At 46.8% G+C, this 23,545-nt stretch overlaps 1 protein-coding gene across 3 annotated transcripts in view; it reads left to right on the plus strand.

Moving 5' to 3' along the window:
- The window catches only part of ATG10 (autophagy related 10), a 719,085-nt gene that overhangs the window by 174,136 nt on the left and 521,404 nt on the right, over positions 1 to 23,545 (plus strand). For all 3 annotated transcript variants that reach the window (XM_069627571.1, XM_069627572.1, XM_069627573.1), the window contains one exon: positions 1,245 to 1,364. In XM_069627571.1, coding sequence (XP_069483672.1) covers positions 1,245 to 1,364 — 120 coding nt within the window. The remainder of the gene's footprint in view (positions 1 to 1,244; positions 1,365 to 23,545) is intronic.

A 23,545-nucleotide genomic window follows, 5' to 3' on the forward strand; every position in this document is an offset into this window, starting at 1 on the left:
GCCGGTCTTGGCGGCGGCAGTGCCCCCTGCAAGTTCAATAAAAATGTGCCCCCCCTGCGCGCTCCTGGTCAATGCGAGGGGCAGAGGCGCCAATTTCTTTTTTAAACTCCCTGCTCCGGCGCCTCAGCAGGAAGTTAATCACTGGAATAGGGCGGTCATGCTAATGCATGACCGCCCTATTCTAATGAAAACGTCCTCCTCGCTCCCTCATCGGAGCGGGGAGGTAATCCTCTCTGTAGGGTGCTCATGCTTTTGCATGAGCACCCTATTGTTATTAAATGCGCCCTGACGCCGTGGGCACATTTAATAACAAAAAGGCACCTGCCGCGCCGTCTCCCACTACACCAGCTCGGGGGAGCCCTTGAAAGACTCCACCAAGGTGGGGGGGAGCAAATGGCGATCTGGGGGTTAGTGGTGCCCCGGACGGTCGCCCAAACCGCCCTGCCCTAAGGCCGGCCCTGCCGCTATCCCTGGCATTTTGATGAAATGACGTCCCTGTCCGGCACTTCTGACTGTAAACATCAACGCTGCAGCAAAGCTATTTTGCATTTTCCCTCTCTCCCCAGTAACCAAAAGACCCCACCTCTCTTTCTGATCCACATAACATTTCTGCCAAAGATTTGTGCAAGTTATGTCATCGGTTTTCTAAAGCAAAGCACACTGCAACAAGTCTTCCACGTGATAGTTCCTTGCTGGGTAGAAGTCCATTACTGGTCTGAGAGGACTCGTTTACAGGAACCACGCGGGCACAATTCACGGTTTTATTTCTCATGGGATGAGTATAAAATGGCAGAAATGTCAGTTGTCGCCCCAGGCTCGATTAGTCTGCTTTGCACTGAAGTCGGGTAGTGATTGAAACGTTCGTCCCCGAAGGCAGCGCTTGCCGCCTCACCAGCTCAGTGGCAACCTTTCGCAGTGCCAATCTTCCACTGTGAATGGAAGTGTTTGGTGCTGAGCCTAAAACGTCCATTCATGATTTCTGTGCAAATCCTCACCGGCTCTTGGCAGCTGCTTTCCTCAGACTACTCTGCTGCCAGGAGCTGAATTCCAGCGCATTTATCATGCAGCCTTGTTCTTTGTTGGCCTTTGCAGGTTTATTGAAGTTCACTAGCTCTTCACAGCATGCTGTAGACGTATGTTAAACACATGTTACATTCTTTTTATGACACGTTGACGCGCAACATTGGTTATTCATGTGAATCTGTAATTGTTTTGCCATTAAGTGTGTGCCCATTCCTTTGCAGATGCCCCCAAGCGCGGATGGGGATTTCTTCTTGGGAGAGGACACATTCAAGCAATGTTGTGAGGAGTTTATTAAACATTCTCAGCAAATAGGAGATGGCTGGGAGTGGAAAACTATGAAGGTAATTGTGGCACCGTGTAGTTAGAGAAATGTTTCCAATTCCTGTGTGTTTGTGTTTATTTGCTTTTTGGACCGTCCGTGCCTCCTGGCTGCCCAGTGCCAGGGTGTAAAGGGGGAAGGGTGCCACCGGCACAGTAGAGGAAAGTAGGACTGATCAAAGGGTTGTCTCCGTGGATGCCTACACTCCATATTTAAATTAATGAATGCATGTCAATAAAATGTATGAATAACTGGGTTACAAGTGAAGAGGAACAGTAAATGCGGTCGTCACTCTTTGGAATGCTGGTAAATTGGGGGATCAGTCCAGGGGTGGGCACTGTTGAGGGGGTGGGGGGTTTTCCTGCCATAGACATCCAGCAGGCACCCCGGGTGCTATTCTGTTCAGCACACGTCAGGCCCAGTGCCTATGGGGTTTGGGGCCTGCCCTGGACATCCGGCAGGCCCCCTGGTGCTATGGGACATCAGCACCATTGGGGGTGGGGGCACAGTCTGCCAGGCCCCTGACCATGCGGACCTCTGCCACCGTCCTGTCACGAGGGTCCCACAGCATCAGGGCCTGCAGGCCTGGGCCTCCACATGGACTCAGTAGCTCTTCTTCTGGAGTCTGCAGCCGTTCTGTTGCACGTGGCTGCAGGGGCTCCTTTTATTAGCTTGGGCCATGATACAGTCATGTTATGTTATGTTAAAGGTACTTGTATAGCGCACCGTCACCAACGGAATTGGTCCCCAGGCGCTCTGGCGGATCTGTAAACAGGGAGGACGTGTAGGGTTAGTCGAGAGGAGGGGAGAAGGAGAGTGGGAGAAGTGATGTGCTTTTGGCAGCTCCAGCACGGTATAGACCGAGTTCTGGGCTTTGGTGCTAGTATCGGATCGAGCGAGGCTTCGAGTGCTGAGGGTGATGTTTATGTATTGTTGATGCGGTGTGGTAAAGTATGTGCGGATTGCTGGGAGAGAGATGGATGGTTGTGTGGCTTTGAGTGGGTTAAATAAGCAGAGGATTGAGGGTTGGGTTAATGGGGTCTGTATCCTGATTCGGGTGCTTATGGTTCCGTTAGAGTTGTATATCTGTGGGTTAGGTTGTTGCTGGTTCCTCGTAGGCCGAATCGCTCTGTTGGTGCTGCGCTGATCCAGCTGTATCATAGTGAGTATTGTTTCGATTGGTAGGTGCGTCGGAACCTTATCTTCGGGTGTTGGACTAGGTAGGTAATATCTATTCTCAGGTTATGTAGTGTGACACTGGTCGGTCTAGGCTTTGAACCGTTCAGGGTCGGAGTGGTTTTGATGTGGCATCCTAGTGCATCCGTCTTGGTGAGCTTGTGTATTCAGTTGTTCGTTTCCTTCTGTCCTGACTGTCTTTCCATTGGTTCTTTGGTTTCCGTGGGGTGGACAACCTTAGGGCTATTGTTTAGTTGTAGTTTTTTTTGTGTGGTGGGGCATTGTGCTTCCTGCTGTTTATTGGTGGACTGTGTAGTGATGAAACATTCTGTTTCTCAACCACTGGATTAGGGCTTGTGGTGCAGTGCTTCCCTTCCCTTTCTATATTTTGTCCTTAGCACTGTTGGAGATGGTTATAATTTAAGGTCATGGTCCTCTTGATGATTTGTCCTAGTGTTTCTGTCTTTGTCTTGCTATGTTTATGGTCTTTGGTCGTATTGCGGCTGTCTCTCGTTCGGTCGTTTAGTATGTCGTGGGATATTTACCTTGGGTTTTTCCCCATTGATTGATTGGTGTGCATCAGGGTGAGCGTTCTTGTTGGTTGATGTAGGCGCAGTTTGTCTCTTAGGAACTCAGCGCCTTCGTTGTGTACTGCTCTGTGCGGATTGCACATTGTTTTAAATTCATGGCCCATCTTAAAGGGGCAACACATGTGGGAGGGACACAGCCCCTTAAAGGGGCAACACACATGAGAGGGTCATATCTAACAGGCACGGGAAGGCTTAAGTGAACCACAGTGTTTTCAAGGCAAGGCGTTATTTAGAGCGCATCTACTAAAGCAACACAAAGAATAAGAAAATGAGGGCACTTCTGGAAAGCTTGAGTGCTCTTGTGCTGTATAGGGGTGTTAAGTGAGTGATTCTATGTTAAGACCGGAGGCAAGCATTATGCTTTCTCTTCTTAATTTCTACCCTTCAGCAGATTTAAATCTTAAAACTTTTCTTTTTAACAAAATAGGTTTAAAAAAAAAATGTTTATAACTGTAAAAACGTAAAGCACTTTCATACTCCATTTCCCATGAACCCCAGTGTTTCTGGTATTCCACATTTCCATATTCAGTCCCATGAGGCACTTCCTGTCTAGGTTCTTTCCTCTTCTTTTTCTCCTCTTCCCAGAGTTAAGTAGCATGATCGTGTGTCTCCTTGAATGAAACGTTTAAATTCGTTGTGTATTTGTGTACAGTGCCGAGAGCAATATGTTTAACTATTTGAGCAGTGGGTGAGAACAGTGTTTGCCTGAGTGCAACTGTTTTGTTCGCCCACGAAGAGGCAAACACTCTGTTATTCACCTTCATAGACAAGCTTCCTGCAGCATGGGAGAGCACGCACCCCTCGCTCACAGCGAGGACGGATGGCGCTCCAGAGGGATATCGGTCACTGAAGTGCAGCCGGGCCTGTGAGTATCGAACTCACGCTTGGGCTCTGGCAGCGCTTCAGGAGATTGTGCAAAACATGTATTAATGTAAGCTCTCAGCTCTTCGCTTAGCCCGCGAATGCCAAACATGTACACAGCATAGCACGCATTCGCAAAGGCACCGGAACGCAAGGACACGGCACGCAGCTGGTGCCTTCCTCTAATACACCGGAGGAGACCACGAGGATTTAGGCTGCCTAACGCTGATTTCAACACAAAAAGAACATAAAGATAGCTGTTTTTTTGCACAAAGTGCTTCTTTTAGCTGCAGTAGTTCAAGAAGGTGCCTCCACATCATCAAAGGCCGCCTTATTAACAGGACTGTGATCTATACATGTAAGGCCTAATAACATACAAGGCCAGCAGTGCAAGGCCTTGCTTACCCCTCTCTACCTCCCAAGAGGATGTGCCACTCAGCCTGCCCCGTCCAGGCCCGCAGTTACAATGGAATCAAATGAAGGGAGTGTAGGAAGCCAAGAGCAAGTGCTCTCAGAAGAAGAATCAGACCTAACTCTTAGTTTTAAAAGAGTCTTAGGGGATTCTTTAATCGATGCAGTATCCCAAGGGGTACACCCACTCCAGGGTAGGCTAGAAGCCCTGGAATATCTCATTGAGGATGGCCTCAAGAAAAAAAAGGTTCTAAAGCAACCATCATCAAGTCTTCTGAACAGCACACTAACAGGGCAACAGATAAGGGTAGAGAACAGACCCATAAATGTAAAGGCTCACTGACTTCCCGGGGTCATGACAAGGAGGATAAGAGAAAGCCTCTTCAGGCTGTCAACGCTTTCGAAAAGCTGAAAGGCGCTTTCTTACTACGGTTGCCCGTGCCGAGCCTCCTACCCCCTTTCCCAGGGGCACAAAACACAGGGGATGATGACTGCTCATCAGAGTCCAGAGATTCTGACTCTAAAGCTTGCCAAATGTCAGAAAATGGCAACAGAAAACACAAAGAGAGGCATTTACAGAAGCACAAGGAAGAGTTAATGGATATGTTTGACCCCAAATAAATAATACACCCAAGATCAAACAGCTGGCATCCATCACTCAGAGTAACCTCATACATGGCTCAAAGGTTGCGTAAACCCATTGAAAAGGAAGTGAGACTTCGAATGCGCTCAGAATGTCCCAGGCCGGAGCTACCCGGCAAGGTGGGGGAAACCCCCAGAGTTAGACCCAAAGGTGACCACATTCATCTCCAAGGCCGCCAGGGATCTGAGAAAGGGCATGGACCAAGCCTGGAAAGGCTGCCAGGAGAAAGTCCTGGATTTGGACGGACCCATAGCTAAAATCATGGACTTAGCAGAGTGAGCCAGGTACATAGGTGAGCCGGTAGACCTGGACTTCCTAGACAACTGGGAACAAAGAGTCGTGTGCCTCCTAGGAAATGCAAATTGCACTCTGTCCTCCAAGAGGAGAAGAAACCTTCTATTGAAAATAGATTCCGAACTGGGGGATTTAGCATCCTATGAGGCGGGAGAGACCGCCCAAGTATTTGTGTATTTTTGTATTTTATTTGTATTTTATAGAGCACCTGAAGCCAAAACGCTGACCATTTAAAACAGGATATGGTGCAATAAAAATGGATAAGCAATTGAACAATCAAATACAGATAACAATCAGTCAGGGATGTTGGAAGCAGGTACGTTTTTAAAGAGGCACGAAAAAGAGAGTAGACCGTGATTGAACGAAGAGAAAGTGGAAGAGCGTTCCAGTTGAGAGGAGTAAGAAGCTCAAAGGACCGGAAATGAGACTGGGCACACAGGCGACGAGGAACCACAAGTCTAAAGAGAGTGGAAGACAGAAGAGAACGAGATGGAGTATACAAGGATAGGAGCACAGCAAGGTAGCTAGGGGAAAGTCCATAGAGGTCCATTGAAAACGAGACAAAGGAAGAGACATTTTATTTGAGAGTGGAAAGGCAGCCAACCAAGTGTCGTGAAAGAAGAGGAAATAGACTCTTGATAGGGAAGAAGACAGAGTAGGCGGGTGGAAGAGTTAAAGACCAATCTTAAAGAGGCAAGACAGGGACTTGGAAGACCAAACAGAGTAGTGGAACAGTAGAGAGTTGGGAAAATATCAGTGAGGAAGGATATGAACGGGGGTGGAAGCTGAGGAAGAAGAGTGTTTGCATTAAGGGTGAGAAAATTAGAAGGCATCCTAAATTTGATGTCGGTGAGACAAGCTGTGAGGGTGTGATAAATATCGGGAGTGAAAGAAGAAATCGATAGACATAAATGAGTATCATCCTCATAGAAATGATGTGAAAGACCAAAAGAGGAGATAATAGCAGCAAGCTGTGATGTGTATAATGAGAAAAGAAAGGGGTCTAGAACTGACTCTTGAGGTACCCTGTGGTCAACGGGGAAAAACGTAGAGGTCTTGCACACCCACGAGACAGACAAAGTTTGGTTAGTGAAATAGGAGTTAAACCAAGATAGAACAGAACCCTTAAGACCAAAAGAAGAAAGTGACGCCAGGAGCAAAGAGTGATCCACAGTGTCGAATGCAACAGATAAATCTAAAAAGGATAAGAAAAGAGGAGTGTTTTGAGTAATGAGCTGAGAGAAGAGAATTAAACACAGAGATCAAGGCAGTTTCAGTAAAGTGGAGGGGACGAAAACCAGACTGAAATCGGGGAACAAGAGAAAGATCAGTGACAAATGAAGAGATCTGGGAATAAACAAGACGCTCTAAAAGTTTAGAAAGCGAGGGTAGGAGAGAGACAGGACGGAAATTTGAGACAATCAAGGGATTAGCTGTAGGTTTTTTAAGATAGGAATAATAGTTGCATGTTTAAAGGATGCAGGAAAAATAGACGTGGAGAGAGATGTTAAAAACGAGACAAGATAGGGTATAAGAAGAGAATAGAGCCTGGGCATAAGAGCAGAGCTAATTGGATCAGTGGATCAGTGGGAGTAGCAGTAGGGTGGGCTTTGGCAAGTAGGAGAACATCAGTATTAGAAACAGGAACAAAGTGAGAAAAGTCGCCGAAGAAAACGCTGCATGGAGCGAAGGTGAGGGGATAGCCAAGGTTGAGAAGGTTTCTGGGTGGGATGGCAAGCAGATGAAGGATAGAGTTGGTCAAGACGGAGAGAATAAGATGAGGAAATGGCAGATGCCACCTCATCAGCATTGAGGGCAGAGAAGAGTGAAGTAGGACGAAGAATAGAAGTACTGGTGGCATTAAAAAGTGTAGGATTAAAGCTTTGTAGATCATGCTGAAAACATGTTTTTGGAAAAGAGAGGACAGGGGAGCTCTGAGAGATTGAAGACAGAACTGATACTGAAAGTAGATAATGATCTGATATGTACACAGGTAAAGCTAGTGCTGGGGAGGCAGTAAAAGTTGAGAGGAAAATTAAACCAAGAGAGGAACCAGATATAGGCGTCCAGGGAATCACAAGAGGCGAAAGAGAGTGGGAGTCAAGAACAGAAAGAAACTGAGTAGTGGAGTGAGCAGAAGATAAGTGAAGATTAAAGTGGCCTAGTAGTACAAGAGGAGTGGGGCTAGGCAAGATGTGGGACAAGAGATAGTCAATGTCGTCGCAAAAGAACCATCCGGCCCAGGACAACGATAGACAATAATAAATGAAATAGCATGGGGTATAGTAAAGGTTTTATAAATGTATTCAAAGGAAGAATAAGATGTAATAGCAACTGGAGGAGGAATAGAAAAGGACCAAGAACAATAGAGTATGGCAGCCCCCTCCTTCTCGTGACTGGTAGCTCGGGGGACATGGGCAAAAGAAGTCAAAGATATAGTTAGAGAAGCAGCAACAGTTGTGTTGTGAGGTAAAATCCAAGTTTCGATAATATACATTAAAAGTGAAAGTTTAATTTTAGGAATAAGTCCAGGACCGCAGTAGATTTGTTGTCTAAGGACCTGGTGCTCCAAAGACGCAAGTCAGTAGTGGCAGTATTTTTGGCAATCAAGAGCCAAATATTTGACACAGGTATTTGACATCGGAGTGAAAGCTTTCAAGAGATGATAAATAAGGATTTTTTAAAGTCATGAGTAATGAAACAGTACCTTGATGGAAAAGAACCTTACGGCAGGAGATTTCGTGACCAGATGCACTGGGGAAGGAGTGAGGATGCAAGGTGGCATTGCTACAACGCAGCGTTCCTGCCGCGGACAGCCGCAGACGGCAGAGACCAACTTGACTCTAGCTTCGCCGAAGGATGGATGTTGTAGCTGGCGAGCGCTACAGAATCGAGGCTGGGGGTGTGGCTTCATGTGTTGCCAGGTGTTGCTAGGCAACCACGACACAACGCAGATGAATTTTCAGGCCTCTGGGCACCGGAGGAGCGGGCAGCACAGGTGGTAATAATTGTACTCATGTACAATTAAATTGCGCTATCCCTCACAATCCGGGCTGATGAAAGTCAAGACTTCACACGTGGCCTCCGCAGACGGCAGAGAACAACTTGTCCCCAACTTCGCCATGGCTTTGCCTAAGGACGGATGTTTTAGCCAGCGAGCGGGATGGAATCGAGGCTGCTATTTGGCAAAGCCTTTGTGACAGAGGTGGGGAGGTTTGTGGGCACATAGACAGCTCTCGAGAAAGCCCAAGCCTCCATCAAATAGATATTTCCCTCGAGAGTATTTGCCAGGTCCGGCCACAACAGAGGTTGTGCGTCCGGTCGCTTCCACTTGCAGAGAAGACCTCAGAACTCGAGGGTGCACTACTCGGAATCCCGGCAACAACACTTGTTTTTCCCTGCACGTGGATGCAACAACAGGGGACACGGAGGCCACGGTTACTACCGTCAGTGAGAAAACCGATAACCTAACCACCCCTCCCCTGTCAGGGGCAGGACACTGTTATTCTTAGAAAATTGAAAGATGCTTTCAAGCAAGTTCGGAGTGCTGCCTTTGCAGCAAATAAAGCCAAAGCACTTTGCGATGGCGCGCAGGGAGAGCGAACTCCTAGACAGGGAACTGAGCATGTTAAAAAGCAAAAGTGCGATAGAACACTGGACCGCGAGAGATGTCTTCATAAGCAACATGGTCAAAGCTCACAGGAAGGACAAGGTAAGACCAGCTATAAACCTAAAGGAATTGAACGGGTGGCTGGTCTACAGGCACTTCAAAATGGAAAGGGTGTACCTCCTCCGGGACATCCTCCGCAACTTAGATTGGTTGGTGAGGTTAGACCTAAAGGATGCCTACCTGACAATTCCGATCGCCAGAGTACTGGCGAAAAGTCAGGAGAGACAAGGCAGAGGTGGTAGTGATAGCCCCGAACTGGAAATTGCAAGCATGGTTTCCAGTTCTGATGGAACATTCTATGGATTTTTCCCGAGTCCTCCCTCTCAGAGAGGATCTCCTGGAGGATCCCTTAGGGAACTATCATCCTCTGACAAGGACTGACCAACTATCTCCGATTGCGTGCAGGGTATCGGGAGCTCATGGAGCTTGCCAGGTATTTCGGGGTCGGCTGCAGAATTTTTCAAACAATCCTGGCCCCCCTCTAGGCTCAAAAGTTATGAGTTGACTTATAACTTTGGTTATGAGGAGATGGAGCCTATGGTGCAGCCAACGCAGCTTTCATCCTATTTCTTCCCCTTTAGTACAAGTGTTCAATTGTCTTGCTTATTTAGCCAAAGAAGGGAAATCTTTTTGAACTGTGGGAGTCTACAGGTCAGCCATCTTGGCTGGACATGATCCATTCGATGGGGCCCCTATAGGGGAACACCCAGCAAGTAGTGAGACTGATGCAGGGGGTTAAGGCTAGTGCGATGCCCTTTCCGAAATATTCTCTGTTATGGGACGTGTCGGCAGTATTGCAGCTACTCGTGGACTGGTCTCGTAATAAAGACTTATCTGACTAGCAATTGCCAGGCAAGCTAGCAATGCTGCTGTGTTTAGTGTTGTGTACAAGAATGTCAGATGTCAAGGCTTTAGATATATACCGGAAATCTTTCAGTCCAGACGGGGTAACCTTTTCCATAGCCAAAAGTGCCAAGTGTCACTCGTCAGTTATCTCGTATCCCTACTTCTGGGAGCAACCCAAGTTATGCGTGGCAGACTGTATCAAAGAATACGATTTAAGGACAGATGAGATACGGCCAGCAGGTATATTGCAACTGCTCATCATGCACAGGAAGCCGTTTAAAGTGGTAGCGGCAGCAACCATAGCGCATTGAGTGCGAGAAATCATGTCCCTAGCAGGTGTAGATGTAGCTAGATTTGGGACGCATTCAGTAAGAGGAGCCATGGCTTCGAAGACTTTTGGAGCCGGCTCGAGTCTTCAAGACATATTAAAAGCAGCAGATTGGTCCAGCGACACCACGTTTAGAACCTTTTACTTTAAGCCCATAGCAAGCGCAGCAGCAGCTATAGTAGATAGCGTTGAACAAGCATAATGCTTGCCTCTGTTCTTGACATAGAATAAAGATTACCCGTGCCTTGGCACAGGGAGTCTTAATTATTTTAAAGACACGGAGGCCAGCATTATACCGCCCAGTGACCCAAGCGGAGTGGATCTAATAATGAAATGATGTATTGCATTAGTATTGGGATCTTGGGTCGTGTAACCCTCTCTAACGTATGTCTTCTCTGACAGGAGATGACCAGAAGACGACCTGAGAACAGGAGGGCGGAGTGAGAGTAGAGTGCAGTCTGAGTTACCAAAGTTGGCCGTGAGAGGACTTCAGGCGCAGGTGGACCGAGTTCATGGACCATTGGATGCCATGTCGAGTTTCCGTTCGAGTAGTTTTATGATAGATCAAGTTGTCAGTTAGAAGGCATCATAAGAAGAGGAAAGGACGTAGGCAGAAAGTGCCTCATGGGACTGAATACGGACATGTGGACTACGAGAGACACTGGGGTTCCTGGGAATTGAAGTCTGAAAGTGATTTCTGTTTTTTTCAGTTATAAAAAAAAAGATTTATTAAAAAGAAAAGTTTTAAGATTTAAATCTTCTCAAGGGTAGAAATAAAGAAGAGAAAGCATAATGTTAACCTCCGTATCTTTAATAGAATCAAGAATCCTGGCGGCAAAGCAGGGGTAATCTTTATTGCCAAACCAAATGCAAGTTGAGTGAGTTACCTAATGGAGGCCACATAAGAGTGCCCAGCTGCAATGATCTGTTGTCAGAGTGCATTAATTAGTAGATGCAGACCATCTAGTATAGATTACCAACAGATATATTTTCGAGTGAAAATATGTTTTTACTTACCTAAAAAACACGGCAATTGGTAATGGATATATATTTGTTTAATTTTATTTGGTTAATCAAACCTTTACAATACACAATATACAATGTCAAAAAGGGAATATAATAAACAATCAATCAGTATTATAAACCCACATATCATGCAATAAATACAAATCAATACATTAGAATACTCTTACCAAAATAACACAATTAATCCGAATTGTTGTTTTTGCAAAGATAGTGACAACACATCAATTACATACTAAAACAACATAAAAATACCCTACAACCATAACATGTTAAGCATTATATCTTGAATCCGGCTTTTACGATCTTAAATAGCCTGGGACAGCAATTGAAATCAAGGTCTGATTCACACCCATAAATCTCTCAGATAACATTTATTCTTCGACACTATTCTAGTGAGACAATATTTTCTTAAAATAAGTCATTCTCAAAGACAAAAGTGCATGGCAATCAATCATTAAATGTCTCAAATTTTCAATGATACATGTATGTACATTTCCACAAAAACGTCATATTGCCTCCTCCCTTGCTATCATTTTACACCTGTGGAGGACAACTTTGGTTGGTAGCAGATTCCATCTGAAGTGCAATAAGACGTCTCTATACAAGCGGTTTGGGAATATATTCAAATATTGTGCATCTGTACCTCGTTTTTTGTGCTCTAAAGATACATGTGACAAGGATAGGTATTTATGCATTAGGAGGCCAGTATCACACCAGTACAAATAAAACAAACATTTTTTTTTAACTTTCAGTGGGTTATTTTCCAAGTCTTTCACGTCGTACCCGACACCACCAAGTATCGTTTCACAATAATCACACAGTTAAGTCATGACGTTTTCTTTGCCACCATTAATTACCACACACATATATTCTCATGGTATAGTGTATTGGAATTTGATACTTTTACTTTCAAGTAAAAACAAAGTAGCCTCCATTTAACTCTAACTTGCAATGAGGAAATACTCCATTCATAACGCATGGCAACTAGTGGGCACGTTTAAAACCTTACTCCAAATCGCTGCCTTGACTTTATCAAGCAGTTGCAAAACCCAAGTGCCCCATAGTCGAGGTCGTACTGGCGCATTCAATTGTCTTGGACACCAATTAAAAAGTGGCCCACAGTTGTAAATGACAATTTCTGTCTTTTGTGGCAGACTATTTGAGTAGTACCCAAGGTGGAGGTTTTTGATAAAATGTGATGCAAATTGTGCATTTTAAAGAATATGTATTCAGTAACGCTGTTCAAAATTGCTAGCCGCATGGTGAAGTAACTTATCAAACTGGCCCACGTTGCCAAAAAAGTGGCCCACTTTGACCAAAAAACTGGGCAACACCATCATTTTCTGTTTTTTTTGTTCGGCATTGCCCTACTGCCCTATTGGCCAGTCCGAGCCTGCCCACAGTTCCATGCCATATATCAATTTAGGTATCACTTTTGCCCCATAAAAGGTTAATACAGGCTTAATTGAAAAATGCCCATACTTTCTATTTATTTTTATCATTTGGTTACCTAAAAACGCAGCTTTTGGCCTTAACACGTTGTTAATTGTATTTTTCGTAATTTTTCACCAATTGAAAATCCCAGGTGTGTGAAACGTGCTGCTGTAATCACAGCGGTTTTACCCAAATACTATTTGCGCAATACTTTAGTTTTTTTCCTCTTAACAATTCCAAAATCTTTGTTTTACTTTGATTAGTTGTCAGTCTGTTTTCACGTGCAAAATGTTAATGTTAAAGGTATTTGTACCGTGCACCATCACAACCTGAGTGGTCCCCAGGAGTTCTGGCGGATCTGAAAAGGAGAGTGTGAAGAAAGGGGGCAGTGGGAGTTTGGGGGGGTTAGTAGGGTGTGGTGGGAAAAGGAAAGTGAGAGAAGTGATGTCCTGTTGGCCGCTTCAGTTTGGTTTGACCGTTCGCTGAGCTTAAGTGCGGTTTCCGGGTCTGTACGAATTCCCATGTGCTGTTGTGCCAGGTTATGTGTTGTTAGTCTGTTGTTGCAATGTGGGGAAGTGTGTGCAGGTTGCTATCCCGAGAGGTGGTTGTGTGAGTTTCTGTATAAAAGAAATGCAGAAAGTTGAGAATTGGGTTAGCAGGTTTTCCTTATCTCTTTGTCTTTGCATTTCTGTGCTCAACATTATCCTGTGTGTTTGGAATTGTAGTTTGTCTGCCTAGTAGGCAGACCTGTTGCGCAGTGGCAGTTTTCCTCTGTGTTACTCTAGTGTTATGTGTACCTGGCTTCAGACGACGTATTCCCAACACCCTGGGTTTGGGGCTGGTATTGTGTTGTTTATTTATAAAGCGCCTATACCCAGGCAAGTGTTTCAAAGCACTCAAGGAGGGTGGGAACATGGGGGAAAAACAACAGTCGCTCAAAGCCCTTGAAATTCAGAGGCGATAATGGTCTGCAGAGTGTTTGTAATATATTAACAATTGAGACCCAGCAAATGGGCCTGACAGCGCTTCTGCAGTGTTACCAGTGTAATTAGGGGTGAAGACAAGGGAGAAGAGATATATGAAATTCAGGCACAGTGCATTCAGATTGTGCAAGTGCACAGACGGTCACAGGGAGAGGGAAGTACAAGTGCACCCGGTCGGAGTATGTTTAGTTTAGAGGATTCTGGTCCCTCCCCGCCCTTCCCATGTGGGGATGTTACCTACCTATGTTTCCTCTGTGGATTAGCGGTATGTGGACATGGGTGGACCAGGCATCCGACTGCCTTCTGGTTAGGGAAGATTAACTTAGGGGTCATGGTTTCCTCCCTGGGATTCTTGTTTCCCGTTGGGTCTATGCTTCCTAGTTGTTTCCTCCCCTTTCTGTGGCAAAAAGCCAAGTTTTGAGTAGTTTTCAGAATTCAGATGATTCTCTGTGCTGCGTATGTTTTTTGGTAGGTGACTCCAGGTTTTTGCTGCCAGGTGAGAGAAGGATGATCCTCTGAATTTTCTTTTATTGTATGGTTTTGGTTCTTAGCGAATGTCGTTGCTTGTTCTGAGAGATCATGTCGGGTGGTAGATGGTTATTTTCTCCTTCAGGAACTCTGCTCCTTGGCCGTGGATTGCGCTGTGTGTTATGCACATCATTTTGAACTTTATTCGCTGTTTTATTGGTAGCCAGTATAGCAGTTTCAGTGTTGGGGTGATGTGTTGTTTTCACAATATTTGGAGCAGGAGTCTCGCCGCAGTTTTTTGAATGCGCGAAAGTTTTTTAAATTTAAGTTTATTAAAGTTTTTCAAAACAAATCATAACAGTACAGGTAGATATTAGGGACATAACCAAGAGGTTTACATTCGCATATCCCCCTTCCCCCTACAACTTGTATATGAAACATATCAACATTTTTTCCCTCCCTCAATCCCCCTCCCTCTATGGAACAGTGAATCCTCTTGCCATGTACAGTGAAAATGTTCCGAAGGTTGTGGTTCGTGCCTAGTGTTTATTCAGTACAAACTACACAAAGCGTGGTTGCCTCCTTGTATCTATCTTGAACCACGCATGGAGGTCTCCTCTGGTGGTATGTTTCAGGTATTTTCCATGATAGGGCAGGTGAGGATGATCATTTTCTTTTTCCTGTAGCCCTCATACAGTCCCGGGCATGTATTTGTTCACAAAGTCTCCCCACAGTAGGTCGCATTGCGCGGATTTCGCATGAAGGGTAGCAGTGATTTTTTCCATTACACAAGTGTTCGTGGCTACATTGACCCACTCTCCCTTGTTCGGTACTCTCTTGGATGTCCATTTCATTACCAGGGCGGCGCAGGCAGCCAACAAAAGGGGAGCAGCCAAACCTGTGACCCTTCTCCATTCATCCTCACACCTTTCAAACTCAAATAGAATTAGAAGGGGGTCTGCTGCCCTCTGTATTCCATCTAATCCACCCCAGGACATCATCCCAGAAAATCTGAATATGGGGACAGCTCCACCACATATGACAGTAATTTGCATTTTCTCCACATTCACGCCAACATAGTGGGCTCATTGACTGGAACATCTGGGAATGTCCGAATCAATCTCCTCTCCAGGGTCATTCTCCCACCTGTTCTTCAAGTGCATAGTAGAACCCTTTTCGGCCTTGATTAACTCTCTGTATATGGCGGATATCAGGCCCTTCATTTCTGTTCTAGAGTCCAATAGTTTCTCGAATGGGGTGAGATCTCTGCTGACGCTGTCCTTCAACTTGTCCCTTTACAGAATACCTCTGAGCTGCAGGAAGTGAAAGACAGATAGTGCCCCGGCCCCAGGGCTTCTTCCAATTCCAAAATTGTAATGAAGGAGCCGTCTCTCCACAGCTGGCCCACCCTCTACAACCCTGCCTCATACCAGGACTGAAATCTCTCCAAGTTAGGAATGTCCTCTCTGATACCCAGGGCCCACAGGTGGCTCAGAGGGGATGGCCACGAAGTGATCTTTTGCATGTCATGTCTTTCCCTCCATATTTCCCAAATGGTCCCCAGTATCGGGAGTTCCCTTAGTCTTTATTTATTTATTTATTTGACATTTTTAAAGCGCTCACACAGCCCGCGGGCATCAAGGTGCTGTTACAGAATTTGTTTGTTTTTTTAGTTGCGTAATCGTTTTTTTTTTGGTGTGTCTTAGTTGCGTATTTATAACGCGCTTAAACACCCAAAGGTTTCTAAGCGCGGTCTACATAGGAGTTTATACCTTGGTACCCAAAGCCACTCAAACTGTAGCTGGGGCTAAATAGTGGTTGTCTAGGGTGACCCATTGGTGTTCCTTGCAATTTCTCATGTGTGGGATCAGAATTCTTAATTGGGCGGCCTCATAGTATTTTCTCAGATCAGGGAGGCCCACTCACCCCTTATCTTTGGGTGGTGTTAAGGTCTCATATGCCACTCTTTCCTTCTTCCCCTGCCAGAGAAACATCAAGATTGCTCTTATAGCCTCATCAAAGAAGTGTTTTGGCATACGTATTCGGAGCATTTGGAACGGGTAAAGGAATCGGCGGAGACATACCATTTTAACCGCATTGAGCCTTCCCAGCCACGACATCGTAAGTTTCTCCCATCTAGCCAAATCTGCTTGGAACCTTGATAGCAGAGGGGGGAAATTGGCCTCCTATAGTTTGTTAATGTCTTTCGTCATGTATAACCCTAAGTATTTCAGCATGACCTTTTCCACCTTTAGACCCAATGGGGAGAACCTTTCCATATCTTCTTGTGTGAGGTCGTGTAGGGGGAACAGGATGGACTTGGCTCTATTTATCCTGAAACTGGAGAGTGCACCATATTCTTCGATTAAACGGACTGCACTGGGGATGGATGATGTGGGGTTCGAGATGTGTAAGAGTAAATCATCGGCATATAGGGCTACCTTGTACTCCTTCCCCCCATTTGATGTCCCTCCACCCGTTGGTCTGATCTCAATCTCTGGGCTAGGGGTTCCAAGGAGGGTGCAAAGAGTATCGCAGAAAGGGGACATCCCTGTCGCGTTCCTCTTCCCAGCCCAAACAAATGGGAGTATTCTCCATTCACGAAAACCGAGGCTTTGGGGAACGTGTATACCGCGTGGATCCCCTTCCTAAATTTCGGGCCTATTCCCACCTTTGGGTGGACCGCCTTCAGGAACCCTCATTCGACCCTTTTGAAGCCTTCTCTGCGTCCACCGACAAGAGGGCAGGGTCGTTGGCCATTTTTTGAGACTCATTAATTAAGTGTAGGGTCTTCCACATGGTATCGGCTCCTTGTCTGCCCAGTATAAAGCCGACTTGGTCGGTATCAATCAGGTGAGGCATGAGTGCCTCTAACCTCGTGGCAAGGACTCTAGTATAGATTTTAGTGTCTATATTCAACAGGGATATGGGACGATATGAACCGCATTGTTTGGGATCCCGCCCTTCCTTGGGGATCACCGAAATGAGGGCTCGGACAAAGGGCCTTACCGGTGTCAAGTATCTTGTTAAAGAGTTCGATAGGGGGGAGAGAAAGGATTTGTAGAACCCAAAGGTGTATCCATCCTCGCCAAGGGCTTTCCCTAAGGATAGCCTCTTAATAGTACTTTCAAATTCCTCGCATGTTATCGGGGCATCTAGAGTGAGGGATTCCTCGCACGAGAGTTTCGGCATCTGAACCGAGGCAAGATATTCTTTCGTTCCCGATTGTCTAGGGTCCACCGCTGATCGGTACAACGTCTCGAAAAGCTTCAGGGATATCTCCTTGTGTTGCACACCTGGGACCCTCCCCCTGCTCTGTCTCCAGAATCCTGTATTCCGCCCGTTGTTCCCTTAGTCTGGCTGCTAATAAGGCACCTGCCTTGTCTCCTTTTTCATAAACCTTCTGCCATAGAAGTTGCAACTTCCAGACTATTTGCCCCTCCTCAAGAAGTCAGAGTTCTTCCCTTTTCCGTTTCGCCTCTAAAATCTTATCTGCCCTTCCCTCCTCAAATCCCCTTGCTTCCTCATCTAAGTGACATATCTCCTTCCTAAGTCTTCCTTCAACCAGGATTCTTTCGCTCTTTTTACTTGCACCTTCTCTAATTAGAATAACCTGCCATGTTGCTTTCCCTGCTTCCCATACCGTCATTCTGGAAACCTCTCCTGGATTATTCGTCTTAAAGATTTCAGTAATCTCGCGTGCCATCGCCGTCCTAAAGACAAGGTCTTTCCAAAGAGATTCGTTGCACCTCCAGCGCCCCCCCTTGCTAGTTAGGTGTCCCAATGCAAGTCAACCGTGACCAGGTTGTGATCGGACCAGGTAACCGGGAGAATATCTGAACTCTGCACTGCTTCATTTATTTCTTCGGACAGGAACATATAATCTATCCTGGTGAACGTGTTATGGGGGGCAGAGTAGAAGGTGTACCCCGTTTCTTTGGGGTGGAGGACCCTCCATGCATCTCTTAACTGGTATGTTTCCATCATATTCATAATCCCGGTGCGACCCCCGTCAGCTGGTTCCCTCGCATTGGGATTCCCTGCTCGTCTGTCCAATCTAGGGTCGGCCCAAATGTTAAAGTCCCCCCCAAGGAGGACATGTCCCATTGCCTCTAGCATGATTTTGGGAATTGTTTTGGTAAGGAATCAGGACGACCCGAGTTCGGGGGGTTCACTGTAGCAAATATGACGGTTACCTTATTTATAGAGCCTACTACAAGCAGGGCACACCCTTCTACATCTGCCCATTGCTTCTTGAGTGTGAAGTCTAATCCCTTTCTAATGAGACCCCCAGTACTCCATCCCCATTCGTGTGTTAAGAATCTTTCGCTCTTCTCTGCGGACATATTTCGTTTCCTGCAGGAATAGGACATCGAGGTCCGCTCTGCGAAATTCCCTACAAAACAGGGATCTTTTGGTCAGGGAGTTCAGACCTTTGGTGTTTAGAGTCCGCACCTTGAGGTGGCCTCTCGTTTGTGAATCTGAGTCAACCGCCATTTCTCCTAATGTGTGTCAAGCGACACCACGGTGGTGGTCGGCAACCAAGCGCACATTGAAATATATGAACCTTCACACTTGTATCACATAACGAAGATTCTGTTCCTACCCTTCCACCCTCCCATCCTGCCTCCCTTCCCCCCTCTCCCTCCTCTTTACCCCCTCACCCCTGTCGGTGTCTGATCAGACCCAGTTGAATTCACTGGGTTAGTGCCGGACCTCTGGCGAGGGCCGTTACCTCACGGCCCCCTGCATATAGCAATCAGTATAACATTTGAGCCCCCGGTTCCCACCCCCCTTCCAAAACACTAACATAAACATTGAATAGCAGACATATGTTTTTCATATAAAGTCAATCACAGTGACCTGCTCTCTTGTTATTTGTTTGTTCCCTCAGCAGCGGATGGCCAATTGGTAAAATCGTACCTGTACCCGAGCCCAAACAGCCATCAACAGAAAAAAGTTCATCCCCGGAGTTCCGAGGCATATAAACTTCTAGATCACTAAAGATATGGGGTACGTGTCCTCCAAGGAGGCATGTGCAAGGTAGCAGGTGAAGACCTCTGCGGGGGGACTGATGCACTTGCCATCACCAGGTAGCAGTGTGCGGATGTGAGCAATAGGGCCCCATCATGGTTTACTGGTGTGCTACTTTCGGACATAATACATCGTCGGGTATGGTCAGCCTTCCCGCTCCGGCGAGGCGTTCCCCCTTCAAAATGTCCTCAAGCCTTTAACGCTTCTCCTCCTTGTCCCTTGGATACGCCACTGTCTTCCATTTTGTCCCTCCTCTCCCTGATCTCTCCTCTCGTCATGATTGTCTAATAGTTCCGAGATACAGTTCTTGATGTCTCTTTCAGACCACAGCTATTCCTTTTTGCCGTCATGTTCAAACGAGAGGGAGAAGGGGTAGCGTATCCCGCGTTCTTTCAACCACTTTGTGAGAGGGATGCACATTCGCCTCAGGGCAAGGGTCAGGGAGGATAAATCTTGAAAAACCATGACTCGGGCCTCGCCAAGGGCAACAGGCCCACAGCGTTTGGCCTTTTCAAGGATTCTGGCCCTGTCCTGATAATTGTGAAAGCGGGCCCGACCAGAGCTAGGTCCACCTGACGGACCTCCCGCTCTGTGTATCCTTTCCGTTTTTGGCTCGTCGAGCACTTAGTCCTCAAGTAAGAGCTTCATTATGTCTTGGAGCGACTTCTTGAGGTCTCTTTCCGACTCCCCATCCTGTTTGGGAATGCCGAAAAAGCGTAAATTGTTCCATCCCTCACAATTTTCCAAATCATCCATTTTAAGATGGAACTCTTCCTCTCTCTGCGATTCTGTGGTCCATTTCAGTTTCAAGAGTGCTTGGAGAGGTTTGGTTATTTTCTACTCCCTCCAGTCTCTCCTCCATCTTGTCCATCCGTTGCGTGATCTTGTCAATTTTGCCACCTATATTGGCCCACATGTTCTTGATTTCGTTTAGTAAGGTCGTAGCATCCCCTTTGGTAGCTGCTGCTTCATTTCCTGAGGTAGCTATGCTTATGTCTAGGGAAGCCTCCAATGCAGAAGGAAAGCGTGAATAAGCAAATTCAGCTAGTTTAAATTTTATGTCCATGGGCTATGGGGCAGGTGTTCCGGTGGGGGTTTGAGCGCACTAGTGTGAGGCAGGAAGGGGGTTCCTCCTCTTGGTATCGGGGGCAGGGACCCGTTGACTTGTCTATGATGCAACTTAATCTCCGAAAGAGAGTACTCACCAGAGAGTGCGCTCTTGGGCCTAGGTTCTGTGCTGAAATCGTAGTCCATCACTGTAAGGCTGCTACCTTCCGGGATCTCTTCACTCCTTATATTACAGTGCAATCACTGGTGGAGCAACAGACACTTACAATTCCTGATTCACTAGCTGTTGGCGTGATCAAAGTTTCACGTCTCCCTCTGGAGGACTGTCCCTAGAGGAGGGCACACGCCCCTGGAACGGGGGCCCAACCCTCTCAGATCCAAGTGGAGGTCGACAACGCAGGGCGATGTATGCCTAGTGGGGGTCCATCACATGTGAGAAAGTCTATGAGTGCACACTCCTGGATCCGCTTCCGTTGGCTCTCACTGACAAGAGTGAGTGTACATTTTGTAGTTGACTAGCCAATAGAGATTTGTCAATTTGCAGAGGGCCAATGCGGTAGAACTGCCTTGAGTGGTTTTCTCAGAGTAGGGCGCACGCCCCGATGTCGGGAGCCCAACCCTCTAGTAGTGGCTCTGAGTGCGCGCCATGTAGCATCTTCTGTGGGATATGAGGACTGTATTCCTTTACCAGGTGTGCAGAATTCCGTGTGTGATATGACCTGTCAACCCTTTATGCACTCTTTCTTTATCTGGGGAGGAGGGAAAGACCACCCTGCTCATGAGGGGCGCAGTTTCACCGTTTCTTGGAGGCGTAGCTATTCATCAGTGCTTTCTTTGCTGTCGCTTGGGTGGCACATAACCCCCTCGATGTCAGCCACTCACTTGTTAAGTTGTGCCAGATCATCCCCCCGTGGTTGGTCTTACCAGTGTCCAGTTCGGATACCCTCAGGATGATTCCAGGAGTGTGGTGGAGTTCCAAGCGCACTCATGCACCATGGCCACTTATCGATGCACATGCCTTTCTCTTTACCTTATAGTTCTGCTCAGTGATCCGAATCGTGGCTCAGCTCCTTTCTACTATTGAGATGCCCCCTTCTTGCTTGATTCACCATGTGGGGGAGCTTATAAGCTTTCTTGGGCTTTCCACGGCAGCATCCCGTGTTTGCACTGGGTGTGGGGAGCCTGTGATCACACGTTTGATGCTCTGCAGGTGCTGAGGTTCACTCGCCCTACAGGTTGTATGTAGCCATATCTGGAGGCAGATTGCAATATCTTCCACCTCGCAGAGTCAGTGTGCTTATGGTCCTTGTAAGCCTTACCTTGCCGGCTCCTCTTCCTTTTGTTTTTGCGAGTCAGGAACCGATCTACGTAGGAGGCCCCAACTTTGCAATTCGATGGCAGGAGCGGGTTGGGTGAGTAAGGTGGGTCCCGTAGTGATCGACTCGCAATCATTATGACTGGCTGTGCAGACAGTCGGACCCCTCGAGCAATCGAAGCGGTTGCGTGGGGTCTAGCAATATGGGGCGCTTGTAAGACTGCCCACAGACTACTGTAGGAGCTTCATTAAAGGCCAACTCGCTCTCTCGCCGTACACGTTGCTGGCGTTTACGATGTTCCAGGGACTGCAGAACCTCGGGCAGTGCGGGAGGCGGGTGTTCGCCTTCACTGGGGTCTCTGGCGGTCCGGAGAGTTGAGCGGTATGCCCTCGTTTCGGATCCGGGGCGTCACAGTGTGATCGCGCTCCCTTCTACCGCACTTCTCGTTGCTCAGGGGCACACGCAGCGGACCTCCACATCGGGGCACCTGACGGTGTCCCGGACCCGCTTGATGTGCTTCGCCTACGGCGTCCAGCGACTCTGCTCTCCTCTTAAGTGTCAATCCACGCGGCAGCTTCGTTCGCGCCTTCAGTGTTTTGTTTCACTTTTCCATTCGACGTGGAGCACCGTCTCCACACGGAGAAGGGGGGCGGCTTTCAGCGCCAAGTATCACCTCGAAATCTTCACCGATTTTGATCAGACTTTCGCTCCCCTGCGGGGGGCACCTTCCCCTAGAGATTTTGCTAAATCTTTCGCGGGGTTGGGGGTGAGTTTACAAGTGGGGGCTCACTTGTAGGGGCATGGTGTACGGAGCTCACATGGCAGCTCATTTTTGCGACCCCTGGTGGCCGATTCGCTGAAGTTTTTTTAAAAGTCGTTCTGACATTCCTTTATAAAGGCCATTGGTGTAGTCTACTATGGACATGAAAATGCAGATAAAAGACGCGTGTAGCCCAATACGCGTGTTGTCAAAAAGCATGACATAACTTACGTATGCGAGCCACGGCACCTTAAAAGTACCCAATTTTGGGGATATAAAAGTGGCTGTGCTTAAATAGTCTCCAACATCTGAAACATATAGGTTGAAGAGGCAGGGAGAGAAAACGCATCCCTGTATCAAATCTCTCTGTCACAATTATGTAGGATAAATGGGTCTCCTTATTCAAACGGACGTGATTCCCTGAGGACTCCTGTAAGCCTAAAAATATTTGTAAAAGTCCATCAGGTATTTCCCATTTTGCTAACTTTGCCCAGAGCCGAATGCTGTCAACTGTATCAAGCACAGTAGACGTGTCAATTGTTACTGTATTTGTTGTAGAATGTGTATTTGACCAAGCCTGCTCTTGGATATGTCTTAGCACAAAACCAGTTAGGTTTGTGCTGTGGCCTTTGCGAAAACCAGTTTGCAGTTTATGTATTTCATCCTGTATGTTATGTATTCAATCACAGCAAATGTCATCATGCATAAGGCATGCCAATAAGTGCTTCAATAAGGCGCGAGACACGGAGCACTTGAATGTACGTCTCTTTACTATATTTAACAGGTGACTCCGCCCTGTTACCTGAATGTTACCTGACATGCTCTTCGGCAGCAAACTTGAGCACTGACATCGACATGGGACAGGGGAGAGGGATTGCACAGGCATAGAAACAGGACATTATATCCCCCCCCCCACATAAGATAATACTTGGCTCCCCTACTCCACCTCCTCGATCCATCTCACAGGCTTTCAAATGATTCTCCTTGATGGACTTCGAACCACAGTTGCTCGACCGCCTTCAACACTGCAGCTGTCATCAGAGTCTATGTCAACATCCATGTAATCAGAACCAGAGTCTTGCAAGGTTATAGCGTCATCTGATACTGCAGCAACATAAGCATCAGTTCTACGTGTTTTAATGAAGGAAGAGTTTCTAGTGATTCTGCGACCGGGACCGACAGGTGACACCATGGGCCTCATTACAACCCAGGCGGTAAGTTCCCTACTTTACCACCATGGTGTAAACTCTATTTACACCATGGTGGATGGTGGATTTACCGCCCCATTCCAAGGT

The sequence above is a fragment of the Ambystoma mexicanum genome, chromosome 6p, assembly GCF_040938575.1.
Source record: "Ambystoma mexicanum isolate Mex_15411 chromosome 6p, UKY_AmexF1_1, whole genome shotgun sequence".
NCBI lineage: Eukaryota > Metazoa > Chordata > Amphibia > Caudata > Ambystomatidae > Ambystoma > Ambystoma mexicanum.